At 39.6% G+C, this 16,474-nt stretch overlaps 1 protein-coding gene across 4 annotated transcripts; it reads right to left on the bottom strand.

Moving 5' to 3' along the window:
- Positions 1-415: 415 nt before the first annotated feature.
- Positions 416-15,495, bottom strand: LOC128886756 (calponin homology domain-containing protein DDB_G0272472). Of its 4 annotated transcripts, none has more exons than XM_054141918.1 (7): positions 15,353-15,495; positions 14,236-14,282; positions 4,279-4,634; positions 3,871-4,011; positions 3,651-3,791; positions 3,242-3,397; positions 416-2,737 (listed from the first exon to the last, which is right to left on the bottom strand). In XM_054141918.1, exons 2-7 carry the CDS (start codon positions 14,270-14,272, stop codon positions 2,645-2,647), a joined length of 924 nt encoding a protein of 307 aa, XP_053997893.1. In that variant the 5' UTR covers positions 14,273-14,282; positions 15,353-15,495; the 3' UTR covers positions 416-2,644. The 4 variants fall into 4 exon arrangements, with proteins under 4 accessions (XP_053997893.1, XP_053997892.1, XP_053997891.1 ...); XM_054141917.1 differs by lacking the exons at positions 14,236-14,282; positions 15,353-15,495 and adding exons at positions 6,409-6,494; positions 7,515-7,835; XM_054141916.1 differs by lacking the exons at positions 14,236-14,282; positions 15,353-15,495 and adding exons at positions 6,409-6,498; positions 7,516-7,832.
- Positions 15,496-16,474: the final 979 nt, after the last annotated feature.

Below are 16,474 nucleotides of genomic sequence, written 5' to 3' on the forward strand. Positions count from 1 at the left end.
CCAAATTCAGGAGAGTAAAACGATTTTTAGACAAAATTCTCTGCGCATAATGCCTTAAAGTAGCATTTTACATATTTTAGACTGACGCACGAAACGAAAGACGTTCTTAAAACGTTGTTATATTCATTCCTACGTTTATCCATAACGGTCAGGGATTTGCAATGAATAACAAGTAGAGAGACACTGGCAAGATTTCGACACGATCTCTTTTACCGACGTACGGTTATATATTTCGAGTAGTATTTTAATCGTAGCGTCAATTCCTTGATAAATCATTTTTACCGTATTCAGAAATTATATGGTTAGAAGTTGATTTTAGAAGTGTGAAACTTACGTGAAATGAAAACGATAATGTTAGGTACTCGGAGAGGACAAGACGAAAGGATACTTGAGAGTGAAAGAAAACTACCACAACTGCGTGTAGGTACGACCTTTTACTTCACACGATCATGTTCCTTTTTTTGAGCACACATTGTCCCAAATAAAAATTAAACGAAGAATATAGAAGGCAGCCAATGTATCGTCGAGAAATTGCTTTCTCACGATTACTCGTTCGTTCGATTAAGAATTTATTTTTGCGATAAGTTCCTTACGTGACGATTTGCTTCCGTCTACTATAAGATAATACCAAAGCCCACAATAAACCATACGTACATTGTATTGATCATATCATATATGTATTATATATACCATCGCATAGAAATCTATATATATTTATATATCATAACGTAAGTCGAAAAGGACAATCATAACATACATACGTCGGGCATCTATATTATAATTGTACGAGATACCATTTGCAAAAGATCACAACAATTATGCAAAAATAGACGTTATCCGTCACCTATTGTAACCGTAAGAAAATGCGAAACCATCCGACTTTCTTCACAACGTTGCAACACGTGGCGAATCAATCGCAACATTCGGCAATATAGGTTACAAGTTGCGTATTCGTCAACGTACGAGTTCAAATTGCTTCCGTTTCGAACTCCTTTTCACTTTATTAATTTTTATTTATCTCACGTTAACACTTCAGCGATTAGCCTTTTGTAAAAATTTTCTGTATAGTATCAATATCTAGAATGTAGGGTATCGTAGGTTGCAATATCACTGCGACATGGTCTTTCTATAACCCTTTGTTTTGTGACGATACCGTGACCAGAGCTAAAAGTTTCCTTCCGTTTTTGGTATCCCACGATATATACGAGTATCTAAGAAGACCGAGGAACCATCAGCTGCCTATGTTCATTAAGTGAAGGGAAATCTCGACGAAAACTTTGCCCCGGTTACGGTTATTACATTAGAAATCAGTACTTCCAGCGATGATATATAGTATGAACAAAATTAAGGCCCCTAGCCACGGTATCCATACGAGCGTAGAGGAATTAAATGTCTCTTTCTCTCTCTCTCTCTCTCCCTCTCATTCTTTCACTTAAACACTACACATTTTGACAAATAATTAAGTCATCACAGAAGCATCATATTATCATATTCAATTAGACTACATATCTTGTGAATGTTTTTGTTCAGTTAGCGCAGTAATATTACAATGATCGAGTACAAAATGGTTTTAAAGTTTTCAAGCCTAGTATAAAGCACTATCATATATATTATAAGTGTGCTTATATGTCGACGCATACCATGCACGTATAATCGTTTATTACGTATGGTATGTGCACTGACATATGGTCGCAATTACCACTTACGATCTAATTGTAGCGGTAGTATTCTATTATTATCCTATAAATGATAGCAAACATTTAACGAACGGAACACCGAAAACCTAGGAAAATAAAAGACGAAGCTTCAGAGAAACATCGGAAATAGTAATGAAACGTTAAAACTCTCGACTTCGATGATCGTTATGATCCTTTTTTTCAATTTTAAAACTCGAATAAATGACTCTTCGATAAAGTACAAAGGCAATAATAACATTATAATCACTGTATAAAAAAAAGTAAATATGAAAACAAGCGAGTTATAAAAATTTATAAAATATTAGTTATTCTAACATACACAATCATTCACAAACGTAGAGAAGTTATTATTTTTTTAATGCCATCTCGTAGAAGATCTACAATCGTGTTAGTGGTAGGCACGTTAGAACTGAAAAAATAATATTGTACATGTATTCTAAACTCAGATTAGTACGCGTATCTTCGTGTATTTTTTTTTTTTTTTTGTATTTTTAGTGTGTAGTTAGATGAAGGCAGTGATTTTGCACAAGTACAAAGTTGGAGATAAAAAAAAAAAAAGTAAAAACAATTTAATCGTTCGTCACGAACGTCTCCTCGAGTTACTTGTGAATACTTTTCGTCTAATCGAATGTTTAGTTTGTCTCTCAACAACTGTAGTAAAATAATATCGTTAAAATTGAAAATCTCTCCAGCTACTATAATCGCTTGCGAGTTCTTTAAAAATTTGTCTTCCAGCGAACGAAAATGGCACAAAGCGTAACAGAGTCACGTCAAGCACAGCGAGCGTGACTCCTTAGTTTATTCCGAAATTTAAACACGTAACTCCGATGATCTATTCAGCGAGTGACACTGCAAGCCGATAGCCATATCCCGCTCTCCTCTTTCCTCGATTTTGCAACGATGAAAAGATATTTTAACGAGGATTACGATCGAGAACGATCTTCCGTTTACCCAGAGCTGGCAGTCTCCTCTTCAGCTGGCACACCAGATAGTTCGGACAGAGCTGCTTTGTTCTGTCTCACAATTTCGGCGCGCCTTTCCTTTAGAACAAAAAGGACAGACGATACTTTAACTCGTAAACAAACAGACCCGAACTATTTCATAAAAAAAAATATCAAAGTATCTCATGCTAACTAATATTAAGCTAACATGTATCTATCAAATGTCGTGGCTCATAAATGCAGGGAGTCATGCTGAAAAGAAAATCAGAAGAGGAATTAGGTATACAGAGCGATTCTAGAGTCTAAAGCAAGCTTACAGAACTCCTGTTTACATCTTCCCTTAGAAAAAAGATGCAGCTTGTCACGGTCTCTAAATTCACGCTGCATAATCGCACATAATATAAACGAATTTCTAGGGATTAGTCTCTGCAACATAATATGGCGAAGCACGGTAACATTCCTTAAAAACTCTAACAATGATAGGCTACTGAAATGATCGGTATTCCTACTGAACTTAATCAGCGAAACAGATATATAATAAGCAACGGCCTCAGGGGATAAGACAATAAGAATATCGAATCAACAGAAAGAGGGCGAAATTACATATTGGCGAATAGCCTGCACACGACGTTGAATCTCTCGCTGTCTGTTCTGCTCCGCAGTAGAAACCCTCTTGTCAAATTCGAACTTTTTCACCATAATTTCTCTCGTGACGCACTCATCCGCTGTCTGACGCACTTTTGCTATCTTCACAGTGTTCTAAACGACCATTTCAAAGTCCCTTATTGGGTAAATTTTGTCGATAGTGTGCAAGAAAGGATTTCCACGAAAGATCAAGTTCGGAGAACTTTAACTCGCATCAAGTTTTCTGAACTTGAACCAAACCAAATGTGTATGATTGTTACTTCTACAAAGCGAGAAATCCTTCCTGATACTGCCCAAAACAATCGAATAGAGAACCCATAAAATAATATACCGAGACTGAGCGACTTGATAAACGCGTGCAACTTACATGATTGCGCAGTTTCTCCTTCTGTTCGCGTTCGATGTTCTCACGGCGTTCGCGGGCTTGGTCCAACTTGCCTTGAATCTGGGTCTCGAGCTGTTGCACGCGTTCGGATATTGCTTGACGTATGCGAGCAGCTTGCTCTTCCTAAATATTAAAAGACGCGTACTTAATACGCATGTTTTCGAAAATGCGACGCAATTCATGAATAATCTCGGATACCCACATGTTCCTTGAGACGGTCCAACATCCTCTTCATATTCTCATCGCGTTGAGCAGCAGCGGTCTTCAGCTTCTCTTCAACGGCACAACGAATCTCCTCGGTCTGAAGTTCGAGGCTCAAGCGAGTCTTCTCTACACTTTCTAACTGTAAACGAACCATAGACAAGATAATAACATGACAAACTATTCGTTCGAGGTATCAACTTCTGCAGAAAGTTCTGTCGTTAGTTTTGGAAGCAAATTTCATAGCTTACTTCCTAGCCAGTGGTTCTCAAATGTTATTGGATTAAGATCCACTTCTAAGTTTCATTTATTTGATTATGATAAACATTGGTAACTTTTCTCTTGAAAAATGCAACAACTTTCCGCAGAATCTGATATAGTTGGACGTGGGAAGAAAACTAAAACTAACGTGTTCTTTCAGCTTGTTCTTCAGTTCAGCGATATGTGCCTCTCGCTTCTCCTCGGTGTTGTTCATCTTTGCGTCCAGTGATTCGCGGGTCGCGGTGATGAAAGCAGAGCTGAGTTCATCCTTCTTGCGAGCGGCCTCTTCGATTTTGCTAAGCTTAGCAGCAAGAGCGGCGAGCTTATGAGCTTCCAAAGAAAGTCTTCTCTCCTCCGCCGCTCTAAGCTTGTCCTCGATAGCGACTTGTTGAGTCGGACTTGTCTGTGGCGGTGACGGTGCCCTCTTAGGAACTGTTGGCTCCGCCAAAATTACCTCGTAGCAGAGGCCACCCTTAGATTTCTCTTGGCATCGAATTTCGGTCGCTGAAAAATCATTGCGGAGTGAAATCTGTCGGGTCGTCTTTTATAAGCTTTTAGTTAACCATAATTAAATGAAGTGCGAACACTATAAACACTACACGAAAAATTTGTAATTACAATTACATTTTACGATACAATTAATGACATTCTTTATCGAGAAAGTCGAATGTGAAAGTGTTTCAAGCACGTTCACGTTAAGCAAAATTTTGTTTACTGGAAAGTGGCAATTTATGTAACCAGAAGTAACACGGTTTTATAATTAGCATTGTATACTTCGTGTAAACACGTTAGGGACGTGAATAGAAATTTGTGAAGTGGTGATATCAAAGAGAAACATCTGTGTAGCCACTCTGTGAACGTGGTTTCAAAACCGATTTTTTCGAAAATAAAAAGTAAAAATACCAAGTGCATCGTTGGACGTACAAAATATTCGTACCGTGTACGTACTGCCATTATAAATCATTTTCTGTAGAAAAAGCAATGTAATTAACAAATTTAATAATTTCGCCAGAAAAAAATACAAAAGAAGAAATTGGTTTTACAGAGTGTCGAGTTCGAATACCCTTATGTTTTCGCAGCAAATATTTTCCTTGAAATTTTACGCTACAAGAAAATGTAACAAAAGAAGAAGAAATTGAGTTCTTCAAGGTGTCTGGCTAGGATGGCCTCTGAAGTGTCCAATTAAGAAGCGTAGGGGGAAAGAATCTCCCTCGACGAAAGATGTCTCGATCCTTCCATCTCCTATTTCGCAAAGTGCACGAATCAATTGCGGAAGTATGACTCAGAGATGCGAGAAGGATCGATCAACCCACGGGACGATTGTCTCTAGGCGCCGCGACGTCTAGCGTCGGCACACGCATATTTTCAACGGCCACCCCACGTACACCACACGCTGGAGTGTTCTTCGACATTCGCCGCAGTCGATTTATAATTCATCCGGCGACATATTGGCGACCGTTTGCACAGAGTTCGTTGCACCCCCCAACATGCGCGATACGATCGTAGAATCAAAAGTAACTTTTGACGCGATTTCTTACTCAATAAAAATGTTGGAATTATAAAGGATATTCCAAATGGAGCTTTGGAATTATTTTTTTTTTTTTTTATGTGAAACATAAATGGTATGGAATATATTATATATGTATATATTTATAGTTTTTTTTTTTATTTTACATGAGAATACACATGATTACAATTAAACGAGAAACATGATGTCGCGTAAGTTGATATTAAAAACCAATGTTCTAAAGCCCCGTTTGAAATCCTTTTACGATCAGATTGCATTTGACTAAAGCTGAGTAAGTGATAACTATTCGATCGAATAAACATAGCGAATAAATTGTTATACGCGCAATACTTTCTACTCTGCTATCTGGAATCCACTGCGACGGGAATCCAGTCATGGGATGGTCAACTTTGTCGACTCTCATAGTAAAAGTTCGCCGTTAATTGTACTCGATCCGAGGGCGTTTGAAGCATGTTCGATCGAATGTTTCGCAACTGAGAAAGCAAGCGACTCGTTGAAGCAGGTTTCTGGTTTGTTTGCTTGAAAAATCTACTTTCTTGTAAACCACATTTTCTAAGACCTTCAGAGCTTGAAATCACGACCTTATTAGAAGGACATCTCGCAAACGAAAGAGTACACCTTGAAATTTTAAATAATAGATTAAAGATGCCAAATTCGAATCAATCCCATTAATTTATGTCCCTGAAACTGTTCCTGCTTTATTACTCAACAAACCGAAAACCCTGTCTCAACCAAAAGCGATGTACTCACTGATGAACTTCACTTTCTTCGGCTGCTTAGTCCGCGGCTTTCCTTTGCCGCTGGGCTTCTTGAAGGGCGCGTTGCCCCTTCTACTTCCCGCTTCGAAAATTGAGAATCAATGAGAGTACCGTATTACCATAGGGACCAAGGGAAACGGGGATCATGCTTTAATTATCGGAAAATCGATGCAACCGTCTGCTCGCTATCGGCCGACAACCGGAGGTAGCCATCTTGGGCCGCACCCCGATCGTTTTGGCAAGGACGTTCCATGGATCACGTGCGTGTCCACCGCTACTGCGATCTCTCTATATAGTCGTACTAGTCCATGGTGATCCATGATTTATAAAAAAAAAAAATTTATCGACTTCTATTCCTCGTTCAGAACACGTTTGGCAAGAGGCGTATAATTATATATAATACGTTATAAAAGAACGTCGAATTCATGGTTACCGGCGCAATGAATTTCCACCGCACACCGATGATGGTGGGACCATTGGTACACGAGTGCACCCTGGGTGCCGGTTCGCGTACATGGAAGGGAAATTGATCGAACTGCGGGTGCCTTGGATAATACGATAGCAGCGTGAATATCGACTTTCCTCGACTGCGGTAAAAATACATCTACCGGCGAGATCGAATACTGAATATATCAAGAAGAACCTTTAAGGTAGGTTCAAGGAGGAAATAATCCTTGTAAACGAACAATATCCGAACCCGGTACCACCTGCAGTCCGTTAATAATATACTCGCCGGCACGTTTCTCCTAGGTAACGCAAACGATTGATTTGAAATTTAATAAATAACGAAGAACGAATACGACGATAGCGATCGAAATTGAAACGTCACAGAGAAGGGGACGGGTATGAAATTCCCTACCGGATCGGAGGGGGTGCAGCGGGACGATACCGTAGAAAATCGGATTAAAAGAGATCGCTAGTTTAGAGGATCACCTCGATCATCGGGCGTCGTTCACCGCGATATCGACTCCTCCCCTTCTAGCCATCGGTGTACGCGTATCTTAGCTACCAGTCGCACATCAAAAAGCGGCGAACGGTTGCATCTTGGTACCGCGGTACGTCGAGAAACGCTGAATTTAGGATCGTATTTAGGACTCACCTATGCCCAGAGGTGCTTTGCAGCTGTGACAGAAGCACTGCAGCACTGAGTCGCGCACGAGATCGATCAGCATGTTTCTAGTGTGTTATTGCTTTCTTCTATACGCGAAAACACGCAACCGACGAGAAACTGAAAGCTTATGCGGCCAGCAGCAGAAAAAGGAAAGGAGGGAACACAGAAGTCGGCAAGAGGCACGTCCGACGAGCAAAGAGGAGGGCCGGAAGTGGCTGAACTCGTATCTAGGGCGGTAGCTGGAGGGCGACTGATCCGCACGGTGCGCCACGACGCCCGGCGTCGCTCAATATCCACCCACCGACGCCTCTTGCGCCCCTAGCCGCGGCAGACCACCACCACCACCGCCGCCGCTGCAAGTAACCTACCCGACGACTTGCTACCCGTCCACCTACACTAACCTCCAACCTACAACTTCCACCTCGAGCAGGCTCAACATGCCTATATCGTGGACCCGGCTGCCGGTCGCTAGGCACGTGTGGAGACCTACGTGAAGGCGTAAAATACCATCTGTCCAAACCCCAGCCATCAGACTCTTACACTTTGCCACCGCCGTGTACCACGCCGCGCTGATCAATGAACGATAACGACCGTCTTCGCGAAGTTTCGCAGTCCGACGAATTCGTTCGCACATTCTGAATTATGGTAAAGGATAGAACTGTGGCAGAAGGCACATGGCATAGAAGTAGGGTTCTAGACGCAGGTGTGAAGAGTGTGTTCAAACCATCGTTGGGTCTCTTGAGGCGTTTTTACGCAGGTTCTTATGCACTGCTGACAAATAGATTCCATCGTCTCATCCTCTCAAAATTCTGTAGTTAGTTGTTAACAAAAATGAAACTGTAACAAAGGACCATTTACAGACTCCAGGTTGCGATATTGAAGGATTTGTTGTATTTTATAGAATCATTTTATATCATAGTATCTGGTGTTTTTAGATGTAGGTGCAAAGTATCCTTAACTCAGACTCAGCCACCATCGACCCTCTGGCATTTTGACGCAGGTTCTTAGCCAGACTGCTGATCAATAGACGATGTTTTCTTGCCACCAACCTTGCGGGGTGCACTTCTAGATCTCGTGTCTTCGGAACTAGTGGACACCAATATATTAATAAATAATATACATTATAACTATCAATTTCAATGTATATCGAAGGCATATGTACACTTCGAACTGCGATTTCTCTGTGCAGGTGTGAAAAGTCTGCATTTTGCCTTTGGGTCCTCGCCAGGCTGTTGATCGATAGATATCTTCTTTTCACCACCTTCGCCAATTTTCACACTCCATCGAAGTTACTTGTAGAACCGAGTTATCAAAAAGAATAGACCTGCAACAAAAGATCGTACACCGAGACGACGTTCCTGCACCACGTATAGATGAATTGGTGTCTGATTGTATGCCGGTAGTATTTAAGTGGCTTCAGATGTGCGAGGAACCAGCTCCAACTACCGCCTCTCTTGTATCTTGACTTGGGCACGTAGCCAATTTGCTGATCAATAAACGATATCTTCTTTTGACGTAGATTTTTGGCCACCAGGAATAACGGACAGCTAGTTACCAAGGAGGAGTCGCTATACTCCGCACGGGACAGTTGAAATCTGATCGTACGTTGGTAATATTTGAATATAAGAGACATAATCGTGGAGTTATAAATTATCTGTCCAATTTCAACCACTCTGGAACTCCTTACACTTTTGGCTCTGTCTTCTAGCCAAGCAGCTGATCAATGAACCATATCTTCTTCCGGCGATTTTCGCGAAATTCGGCAGTTCTATGAAACCATTTGGCGATTTGGCGCCTTGGCAAGAACAGAAATACAACAAGAGGTTATTTATTGCCGCTGTGTTATAATACTGCGCATAGAGCAGCGAGGGTCTAATTGTATCCTGGTCGCATCCAAGTTGTACGCAAAGGTGCGAGTATCGTCTGTCTAATCACTGTCGGTCTTCTGGTGTTTTGACTTAGGCTCGCGGCCAATCTGCTAATCGATAGGCTTCTTTGTTAACAATACGTTCCGCAGTTTAGCAAAAACTGCGTTTAACCTTTGCTAAACGACAATGGGGGATTGTTTCGATGTTGATTGTCCAATCGCGCGTCGCAGTACTCGTGTGTTCTTACATGGAGTCATGCTCTAACGTTCAGAAACTATTTTTAACGAAGCAAGTATCACCTTGACTACATACAAAAAAAATACAGATTATCTTCAAAAGATAATATTAGGTGGGCCAGAAAGTAACGTCGTTTCTTTTACATTAAATTCTAACAAATAAATTCATAACAAGTTTTTATTTTTAATCAATTATGTTCGCACTCTTTTCCAACAACCTTTTGCTATCTAGTGTGCAAATTTTCAAACTCAGATCGATAAAAATCAATTGGTACACAATGATCTGATAAACGATAAACAAAGTTGACATTGGCAGTAACGTTTTTCTTTGACCAAGGGTCTGAAACTCGAAAGATTTTTTGTTATAAATTCTACGATTGATCTCAGGCACTCGTTTTACGTGTATAGATTTTTCGTTCCCAAGAATAAATGTTCTATATAGTTTGTACTATTACGTACAAATGAAACAGAGTCCAAACAGAGTGTGTTGCAGCACACAAGTGCCGCAAGATAATTATTCTTCGGCATATTGATTTTGGAGTTTGCGAAGATTTTACGTAACCAGTGCCCTATTTTGCGATATGTCTACCGTAAATCTTCCCTTGCAGCTGGATCTCCACTTTGCTCGATTGCGCCACTGTGGAAATGCTCGAGACCTCAACTTTGTACCACGCATACCGAGTGTGCACAGAATGCTTGGCAATTTTGCTTCGATTGTACCCATATCTGCCATAGGCACGTGTACCCCAGTTCGCTTGAAGACGAAATCAGAAAGTATTGCTTTCAGTGGCATCTGAGATTGTTTCTTCTATTTTCATGTTCTTTGCGATATATCTTTGGATAAGTGAGCAAAGTGCAATATTATTTGGAACATTCTGATAGAAGACCACTTGTTCGAGAGTCAGTAGCATCTCAGATGCCCATCTCTAGAGTAAATCACTTCAAACTCCAAAGACCATTCAAGGAACTTATCCTTCAATTGCTATACGAATATAAAGTGTCCCTTCTAACAGGTGAAACACAAACACCTCCTGTCATCGTCCCTCATTTCCTGATTTATCAATTTCTCTTGCCAGCTCTCGCCTGGGTCAGCTGTATTTGGGCTAAATTGCTTTCGCGCACATCCTCTCCTCCAATTTTCTCATCGACGCTTATCTCGATATCTCTGACCGCCTCCCCCCCCCCCCCTCGGTTCGTTTTCTTTATCCTTCCTGGCATTGTTGTCGGCTTTTAATATGCCGCGTCGAGCTAAATCGATCGCTGAAAATGGCGCGACAACGACCAAGGAAACGCCGTTGTTGGAAAATGTGGGACATAAACGACGAGCCGTTTTGTTCCGTGAACTTTTCCGTTCGACAGACGCGATCGAACGGTGGCAATGTCGGGACAACGTGACGCATTACGGCGGAGGATAACGCCGTAAAATGAATGAATCTTCCTTGGTACGAGAGGATCGATATCGCAGAATATTTTCAGAACTTGTAACAGGGAAACGAGCGACGTTAATAATGCAACCAACCGCCCCCACCTTTTTACCGTTGGTCACGAACCGCGGTAAATTGCGCAGAAATCGGAAGCACGGAATCCGATGGAAAGTGTCTCGCGAACTATACGCGGCCAATCGTATTGTTTGGCAAAGACTCGGGTATAACTTTTCGATGTCTCCCATTCAAGGGGACTTTCTACTTTGCAGACAAGAAAACGACTTGTTTTTGCGAGAGTTTTTTTGAGGGGATTGAATATTGAGAAGTAGTTTATTTCAAACTTCGTATGTTTGTTATACTTTTATGCAGAGAAAAAATATAAATTTTTTGTTGGACTTGTATCGTACTGGTGTTTATTTTATCAAATTAAACTTCTACTAAGTATTGGTAGAAACGTTTAAGTAATTTCAATTATTTACGTAGCGATCAATTTGTCAAAACAGTAATATTACTATTAAATTAAAGAACTGAATCGCTAATATCGAATAGTTCCTTAATGAAGGAAACTTGCTCTTTAAAATAAAATATCTAGAAAAAAAGAAAATTCCAGAATGCTTATCCAGCGTGATATTTAATGAGCTCCGCCAGCTCGGTGCATTTAATTGGATCTAAAAAAGCGTCAACTAAAAAGTGAGAAAAAAAAAATGTAAAACGAGGTCGCCTGAAGAGTGAAAACTGCATCGTTTCAAAACATGCTTTATCGTCGCATGCTCTTTAAGGTGAGAAGTATGTACAACGAGAGTTTCAGCGTGGAAACACTTATGGACATTTCAGTCGATATATGTTGCACACTGCTGGGCAATCGGATTAACCTACGCACTTCAATGTCACCGTGCACGCTCTTTAAAGTCAACAAGGGTCTTTCACGTGTGCAGCAAGCACGGCCAGTGCGAATCTAGACTTATCAAGTCCTGATGCTAATTTCAGGGATCCCTTTCCTTTTCTGCAATGCTTTCTGAAAAACAAATATTATTAATATCTAAGTTAGCTAATTTCTAGGCATTCAATCTTGAAAATATTGAAAACGCAAATGACCTGGAAAGGAATTGTCTTGAAACTATTCGATTAAAAATTCCATGCTCTCATTAAACAAATTCATAATTAGCAATACGTTTTCAAATACTAACTGTTAAATAAATATAGAAGGTTATATTATACAATTTCCCCAAAAAGAAACTATTCCTCTATGCTTCTTAGTAATATTTAATTTAAAAAAGCATCGAAAACGTAAAAAGCTTTTAAGTAAGCTCCGAAGCTGGAGCTTCGTTAACTTTATGGTAGACCGTCTCTGAGCTTATATCCCATTCCCCTGCGCGAGACAGCTGTCTGGTAAAAAGAGCTACGACGCTTTAGCGGCGTTCTAGTAGCCAACGTCGCGTTGAATTGTGATATAGTGTAATTTATCGATACGTGACACTCATACAGGGACCACTACACTGCGTACACCAGCCCCGGAATTGGGAGATCGATACAATCGCGGCAAGTAATTATTCGCATTGCGAAATTGGCGATGGCTACAAAATTATGCGCGATAAAACAGAATTCGAATGATCGCTTCATAAAATCAGTACTGTACAGTATATTTTTCCTTTTTAATCAAAACCCCCTACGTACGGTCAGTTCCATAAGTATGTCTATAGAAGAAACTTGTCTAAATTAAATGACAGACTTAATGTTTCTAAATATATTTTTCATTATAAATACATACATAAAGTTTACATATTTTTAATGAAACATAGAGAATGCGTCTAAATGGCATACTGACAGTATGAGTAATTTATTGGGATATTCAACCAACCGTAAATAAAAGATTGCTTTGTTAGGCTGTTTACGTTTTGACCACCTGGTATGTGATCGATATAATTGCATGGGGGTGGACGGAAACGGAAGTATGATTCCCACGTTTGAACAAAAAGAAATACTATAAGTTAGTTATTACATTATAACCCGTTTCCTTTAAAATTATCCAAATTAAGTAATTCGCAAATTCTTCCTGAAGATCCAGAATGAAAACCATAGGAGTTCAATGTTTAATTAACTCTTTGAGGTATCCGATTATAAAAGAAAAAGAAGATTCAAGCTGCTCAGAAGAGCAGCGTCAACAATTTGCTGACGCTTTTTGACATTTCTGGTTTCACTTATTGTACTTTTAGCGTTAGTTCACAGTATTGCGACATGAATGAAAAACTTTAAATAAAATAGCAAAGCTAAGTAAAAGATGGGACAGTTTTTAACCAACCAAGCTTCAAAGAGTTAAATTGAAACCTTCCTTGTAGTGCTAACTGTTTTATTCATTTCACTTGGTAGCAAAGATTCATCCATTTCGAATTTACGAATAAGAATCAAACAGATCATCAGACTTCAGTGACAGTAAGAATTACGAAATTAAACTAATCGAAACAGGTATTGCGCAAAGAAAAGAATAGATACTTCAAAATAATAGTAAATATTTCGCAGCGGAAATGTATGGTATTCGACGAGGGTTGAGAGCCACTGAAAGGCGTTCGAGCACTGCAGTCGAGTCAAGCTGCAGTTGCCACGGCGAAGTGCAGGCTGCACTTCTCCGAGGACGCCAATGGAGGACTCTGACCTCTTCTCAGTAACTATCTACTTTCTTGCAGCCTTAGGGTGTGTTCCTACTGCTGCCTAAATCGCCGTACTAATTAAGGATCCTTTGTCGTACTGACTTCGCATCGGAGCACGTAAAAGCCGCGTTGCGCACAATTTAACAAGCGGTTCCTTTGTTCGATTGGGTTTCGATGCAATTATTCGCGACGACCCGATCGTTCATGAAAGTTATCACTGTTAAATCGTGTGCAAATATTAGAAATTCTAATCTACAAACAAAACGATATATGTTCTTAAGTCGTTTGTACAGATTAGATAATGCACGTAAAACCTATATTCAATGTAATATTCGATACTATTGTTTTTTTCATCAATTTTACTTACATTACTGATCTACATAAATGGCAACAAAGGTACGAATATTTTGTAATGGAACGACTAAAATATATAACATACGTAATAGAAATTTTTTTTAATCGATAGATGTTCTATATACACATATATCGCAAACATAGTAAATTGCAAGTATCGTACAAAAATGTTGTTACTTACGTTCGTTGTTGACGGGTGATTCCGTAGCAGTAGCCATTGCGGGATTACTAGAAGTGAATGCATTGATTTCGTGAATCGATCGAAGATATCGGAAGAAAACAATATGAAATATTCCTAACTCGTACTTTATTTATCTTTACCCCTTTATATTTTTTGTCGTTTACTCCGTATCTCCTGTTTTAATAATTTCGCGCGAGATATGCGACTTGGAACAAAGAAACTGCACAAAGAAGTTAGAGACCATTTATCTGTCAAAATTTTCCAAGTTGCCTACTTTATCTTATCAAGCGATGGTCAGGTACATTTGTGTCATCGAGTAGTAGTTTTTTTTTTATCGAGGGATGGTACATTCGTCGGTAAAGAATAATTTTAAAACCCTTTTGCTGTTCTTCTGCAATCGAAACAATTGAAATGCGAAGAAAGAGGGTATTACAAATCGAGCGAAAAAACTTCCTCGCCAGGACAATGACACAGAGCCATGAAAACATAACTGCTTCGACGAAGCGGTCAATTACCCGATTAAAAAAATGTTTGATGTATTCCTTTGTAGTTGCCAGCGCTCGATAAAATTGCTTGAAGGCATCTTATAGAAAGCAATAAAGGACAAAATTCGTACCAGAATAAAAATTCTGAATAACAGAAAATGGGCATCTTTTACGACATTATTTGTTCGATAAAACAATTGGAATTACATAATTGAATTATGATTCATGTTGCACGATTATTAAAAGCTTATCTGAATAATTGTTCGGTGAAGTAAACGATACGAATGAATCGCTGTACAGAGTTTGTATTCATCTATTTCGGATAGAATTTGAATAAAATACATATATCCGACAGAGAGTCAACGATAGGAGTACTTGTACGCATCGTTCGCGATCGGGTTCAAGCCTGCGTACCGCAGCATACCGTAAATCGAATACGGAAGACGTCGATCATAGTTGCCGAATAAAAACAACGAGATACTCTTTGTCTTGTGTCGGACATTGATTAAGCGTTTTCATGGGACATATGTATACGCGAGTAACCGGTAAGGCGTCTCTTTGTTTGAATTCGTAGCGTCTCCTTATCAATATGGGAATTTATCACACGGTAGCCGAGTAAATGTTCGACTTACCTGTTTCTTCACCTCGGTAGAACAAAGAAACGGAGTACTACAGATTGCACAGAGCGTAGAGATCCTGCCACAGGAACAAAACCACGTACACACTCGACAATAATGTAAGGATATCTGAACGGTTGCTGGACTTGCTGGCTGCTTTTATTGCGACATGCGAGTATTCCTGTGTGTCCAGCGATTCACACCAGTTACCGTTTGGCTACACGCACGACCGGCACGGCACTCACACTTGTATTTCATCGAGTCGCCTGGAACTTCTGTGCGTTCCTATTGGTTGGTTATAGTGATCGGTTCGCCACGATTGGCCTGTTTGAATATGAAGCGTTGTGTTGATTCTCAACGAGACGAGTCACGGGATTTCTTCACCACGCACTCGCAGTACCGTTTCGTTGTTTAGAAGGATGGTGATTGTAAATACGACGAGATTGAAAAAGGTAATTGCTAGTTTTGTTTGCTTTGTTTATCGCGTGCAAATTCAGGACTTTTACGTTGCATTTCGCAGCACCTATCGCAGTGACCTAGTACACATAAATAGAAAATCTGATCGAAAGGAACACCCACGTTCGAAACAATTCGAGGATTAGTAACAGTTTTTTCTAATTTGAAAATAATTTAAAAAATTTCAACTAAAGTAGTAAACATACTTAAATTAATCGTAGATATGCGTATTATTTTTGAATTAGATTTCTCATATGTTCTGTAATTTGTTTGTCTCGCTGCTTCGATAAAATGAAATTGAACTTTATTAATACGCATTTTCCGTTTGTTAACGTGGGCCTGCCAAATTCCATTGTACTTTGGGCTACGTGAAGACATAATACGTCACTGATCGTGGCTTTGTGTTAACACGAACTCAAATTTGTCGTTGAAAATTGTCGTTCTTATTTGTTTTAATGTAAAATGTACAAAAATTGTATTGAAGCAGAGCGAAAGAGCAAAACTAAGTTCATTAGCACTTAACAAATAATGTCATGAATTTGAAACAAAGAACGTTCTTTCACTAAATTTGTAAATAACCCAATAATTTCGATGACAATTTTTGTAAATTTGTAATGGATGTATCCATTGTTTGTGTGTGATAGGGAAGCTTCTCGAAAATACAAGCGTCTATATTTTCGA

Source organism: Hylaeus anthracinus, unplaced genomic scaffold (assembly GCF_026225885.1).
Source record: "Hylaeus anthracinus isolate JK02 unplaced genomic scaffold, UHH_iyHylAnth1.0_haploid 11985, whole genome shotgun sequence".
Lineage (NCBI taxonomy): Eukaryota > Metazoa > Arthropoda > Insecta > Hymenoptera > Colletidae > Hylaeus > Hylaeus anthracinus.

What these genes read in the sequence shown, in the direction of transcription:
- LOC128886756 (XM_054141916.1), bottom strand. Translation starts at nt 7,588, where the DNA reads ATGCTGATCGATCTCGTGCGCGACTCAGTGCTGCAGTGCTTCTGTCAC. An exon ending in TGGACCGTCTCAAGGAACAT is followed by an intron (nt 3,792 to 3,870) that starts GTGGGTATCCGA and finishes TTTAATATTTAG; the next exon opens with GAAGAGCAAGCTGCTCGCAT. An exon ending in TGCAGGCTATTCGCCAATAT is followed by an intron (nt 2,738 to 3,241) that starts GTAATTTCGCCC and finishes TTTGTTCTAAAG; the next exon opens with GAAAGGCGCGCCGAAATTGT.